The sequence below is a fragment of the Phytophthora sojae genome, assembly GCF_000149755.1.
Source record: "Phytophthora sojae unplaced genomic scaffold PHYSOscaffold_14, whole genome shotgun sequence".
Taxonomy (NCBI): Eukaryota; Oomycota; class Peronosporomycetes; order Peronosporales; family Peronosporaceae; genus Phytophthora; species Phytophthora sojae.
Window position 1 is genome coordinate 1763476 of NW_009258128.1, and position 4544 is coordinate 1768019.

A 4544-nucleotide genomic window follows, 5' to 3' on the forward strand; every position below is an offset into this window, starting at 1 on the left:
CGTGGTCGTCGACCACTGGAGTAGGTGTTACCACCGTGGCCTGTTGTTCCTTCAGAAATCGAGCCATCGCAGCCTCAAAGTAAGACTCCAGTTTGCCATTCGACTCATCTGATCCGGTAGCACTGGTGGTCCGATCGGTCGACTTGGGTTTCTGCTTCCGAGGTCCTGATCGTATGCGTTCCTGACGTTGACTCCGTGATCGTGCGTCCAACATCGCAGATCCTGAAGGACCGAGGGACATCCGTTAAGGTTCAGACGACGTATCCGATACATGTGCCGCTGCGGAGACATAAGGAGACGACGATCGGTACCCAGTGGACTCCATCCGCGGCGACGACGCGGGAGCTGGCGACACTAGATCTGGCACCTTCGGATCCGGACTGTCCGCGATCACGTCGACCAAAGGTCTCAACTTGTCGACCAATGTCTGGATCGCTGTCTGGATCACATCGAGATCCTGATCGAAAAGATCATTCGCTTCAAAGGCGCCAGCCACGAAGCCGGCTTCCTTCAACAGTCCGAGCAGGTTCTTCACCGCCATCAGCTTGTTGTCCATCACTCGGGGGGCCGAGATCAGGCCCTTCGGGTCGTCGATCTGCTCTGGCCGCACGATCACCATGACAGGATCTTGACGCAAGAAATCTCGCAGTTCCTTCAAGTAATACTGACGATCCAGGTCAGCCTCAGACCAGTCGAGCGCCGACGGTCTGGGATCTTCGTCGTCCAAGCCTGGCGCTCTCAGCTTCTTCCTCACGATCTGGGTCTTGTCCGCGATCGCGTCCAGGTAGTCCGCATCGAGCCTGGTCGGCGAGTCAGCGAACGCGTATCGGTCCGATCCCGCCTTAGTTTGTTTTGTTAGTGAATCTCGGTTCGCACCAAGATCCACCGGGGTCCCCGAAGGGACCTGGGGAGGATGTTGAGGTTTGGCTTCTAGATCTGTCTCCAGATCACCCTCGATTCCGTCAACAGAAGTCCTCCGAGCACTCTGTCAATCCGCGGATCTCGTTTTGTTCAGCACCGTCTTCGTTGATCCTATATCCGACGACGCCTCTTCCCCTGGTTCTTTCTTCACTTACACATCTTCTACGGACTCACGGTGAAATCCGGAGGCCCCAAGAGATCCGGGCACGCGCACCATTGTGGTGTAGCGGGATCGGAAATCTGGTTAAGGCCTGATCAAGCTTCCCACCAGCGCCCAGACACCGACTAACGGAGGGGGTCCCCCAACGATCCGTGATCGGCTGAACTTGTTCTCACCTTGTGTACCCGTCGGCGGGCTGGATCTGCTCTCTCGAGGCTCCGAAGATGCAGCACTTGGTGAAGATCGAGTGTCTTGGCGTGACGCGGGGATAGTTTGCGGAGCAGCGCGGTAGTCTTCGCGCTGCGTCCGAGTATACGCTCCGATCGAGGGTTGTTCGCTCCGATCGGTCGGCCTGGAGTTGATCCAAGGCCTGTAGTTGCCTTTCCGGGTGTGTTCCTTCCTTTCCTGAGTTGCTTGCCGCTTCCTATAGCGGGATCGAGGTCGATTGAGAGACGCAGCGATCGCCGGCCAAGCAGTACCCGGTTGATCGAGGGCTTGCACACAAGAGATGGATCACTAGAGTAGGTCAAGCTGGCCAATGTATTAATCCAGTCTTAACCGTACCACTAGCTCACTGTCCAAAAGTGTCGATGCTTACCGAGGCCAATGTAGTTCCTGGGACTTGACGACTTGGGGGACCTGTGCTATTTGGTGCAAATTCTCTTCTCGAGAATGAATCGCAGGGACTCGGCAGTCTTGGATCACGGGTGGGGCCAATTAGATTCCCCACGACGTACGCTGGTCGAGGCCAATATGTGCTTCCTCGCCACGTTTCCAGGCCACTTGCGTTGTACTGCGCAAATTCCCTTCTCGTTTATGTTTAGCTGGTCTCTCCCTACTGCTACCATCTTGATTACCATCCTACAACCAAACGATTACTGGATTCTTGCCCTGGCTTCGCCCCCATGTGCTTCCCATCCGGGTCGATCGGCAATCCACGATCGCCTCCTGATCCACGATCGATCCCGATCGGCGATCGGCGATCAACTCCCGATCGATGACCTGTGCGAGTTGCCGTGCTCTACCGATCCGTCCTCTTCTGGCCTCGGTCTGCGAGATTGGTCGTCGATCCGGGCTTGGGTCTACGTCGAATCACGCCGCAGTCCAAGCGCGATCGCCCGTAATCTGTCTTGACATATGTGTTGCCTTACGCGTCGACGTTATCCAATCGCTTGAGATCTCTCGATAGACCCTCTTGATCCGCGACCACAGCCTGATCCCTGCCTATCGTTCTGCCACCATGTCGCTTGATGTCATCGCAGTTGGAAATTCTTGTTCGGTGCTTCACCACAGATGGACCAGAAGAGGGAGCCGAAGGAGACGAAGCTAATAATGTCAGCAACGAAGAGTCTAACGAACTTCCAGACCAACCGATACCTGATGCAACGGTGGTCCATGGACCGAGTGCTGACGACATCGACCCACTAGCTGTGCAGGAAGAACGGCGCAGGCGCATTGGCGCAGCCCAGGATGAGGAGCTCCGGTGGTCAAACCTCAAGACGGTTCTAAAGGGAGACGAAACGAAGCTTGCCTACAAAGCTGCACGCGAAGCCTGGAAGATGGCTGACAAGTTCGTGTTAAGCGAAGATGGCTTGCTGTATTCCTTGGTGCGAACCGTCGGTGGGGTCGCGACCGGGCCGAGGAGACGACACTACGCCTAGTGGTGCCAACAACGATGGTTCAGGAGATCCTACAGAACTGTCATGACTCGTTGGAGGGCGGTCACTAAGGTATCGTCCGTACCTACCACCGAGTCAAGGCTGACTACTATTGGATTGGCTTGTTCGCCGATGTGGAGAAACACGTACGCTCGCGTCCAGACTGTAGCTCAAGCAAGAGTCGCCCGCAGCTACGTGGGTACTCCCCAGGCAACATTCTGGCCGAGCGTCCGCTACAAATTGTCTCGATGGATTTTGTGATACCCCTACCGAAGACTCGGCAGGGCAATACCGCACTGCTACTGTTTGACTGTGCGTTCACTGGATTTATCATGGGCAAGGCGATGGCGGACACATCTGCACTCTGTGTAGCACAAGCATTCGAAGAGTGCGTGTACCGAAGGTTCGGAGCGCCGTCTCTGATCAGGCATGACCGAGACCCGCGCTTCATGAGGGAGGTCTTCCAAACCTTCGCCGAGATGATGCAGTCGAGATCTAGGGCTACGTTGAGCTATCGGCCGCAGGCTAACGGCCAGCAGGAACGCTCGGTCAAGACCGTAATGCAATTGGTGCGAGTGTACGCGGAGGACCCGCTGCAACAAGACTGGGATGAGATTGTGGAGAAGTTGATCTTTGCGATTAACAACTCGCAGGACGCCACGAGGAAGGACACGCCCTTTTACTTGGTGCACGGATGGGACGCAAGGTCTACCCTCCGAGCAATGTCCTCCTCACTGAAGCGAGGTGTCGGGCGACAGTCCGATGCGTTGGCATGGCGCCGAGAAGTCAACAGGCAGCAGGAAGTTGCGTTGGAAATGGCTAAAGAGTACCAAGCAGTCGAGAAAGCTCGGCGTGCTCAAAAGCATAACGAGGCTTTGAGCCGAGCAGAACGTGCTGCGGTTCCGCCTTCCGCGACTGGCGAAACCTCGGAAGATGATCCGACAGGTGCGGAGGGTGAGGGTGACACACCAGACCCCGCAACGAAGTCTCTCTTCCAGCCTGGTGATCGTGCGTGGCTTTACATGGAACGCGTCAAGCCAGGATTGACTAAGAAGTTGGCTCATCGATGGCATGGTCCCTTCCGCATCAAGCAGAAGGTTGACGAGTATGCGTACGAGTTGGATTTGCCTGACAAGAGTGGGTACTGGTTCTACCCGGTAGTGCATGTGTCCCGGTTAAAGGCGGTTAACGAGTTTGGCGATCGGCCGAAGGCTCGACTTGCTACTGAAGTAACCGAGGAGACGCGACTGGATTTCGACGAGGAGTTACTCCCGGAGGATAGTTGGGAACCCGACCACCTGGCAGGCGAGTATGAGGTTGAAGCCATCTTGGATGACCGAATCCCCCTCTCGACGAGCACTGAGCGAGCCGTCCGAGAGTTCAAGGTGAAGTGGGTCGGCTATGACGAACCCTCGTGGGAGCCCGCGTCGAATCTGTCTTGTGGCGGACTGCTGTATGACTATCTACGCGAGAAACGACGTGACCAAAGGTTGCAAATGGTCGAAGTCGCTGACGAGGACTAGTTGCATCCCTCTCACCATGATGAACTGCCGGCAGGGCTACGCAGCCTGCCCCAGCAGACGAAACATGTTACTGCGGAAGGAAGATTGTATATTTGTATGTTGAAGTGGACAAGACTTTACGAAGTGGAGATCACGACTGGAGAAACTATGGAGAACAGCTGAAGAAGGACAAACGACTACTGATTTCCATGGGCGAGCTCGTTATACTACGAACGAACTGTCTGAACACCCTGATCTAGCTCGATCTAAACATGAAGGAACGATGGAGAATTGGAACGAAGC

At 55.6% G+C, this 4544-nt stretch overlaps 1 protein-coding gene across 1 annotated transcript; it reads right to left on the reverse strand.

The window, feature by feature from the left end:
- Nucleotides 1-104: 104 nt before the first annotated feature.
- On the reverse strand, nucleotides 105-1138 carry PHYSODRAFT_341852 (hypothetical protein; the record flags this gene model as incomplete). Its single annotated transcript, XM_009540207.1, has 3 exons — nucleotides 105-222; nucleotides 312-983; nucleotides 1077-1138. 3 exons carry the CDS (start codon nucleotides 1136-1138, stop codon nucleotides 105-107), a joined length of 852 nt encoding a protein of 283 aa, XP_009538502.1.
- Nucleotides 1139-4544: the final 3406 nt, after the last annotated feature.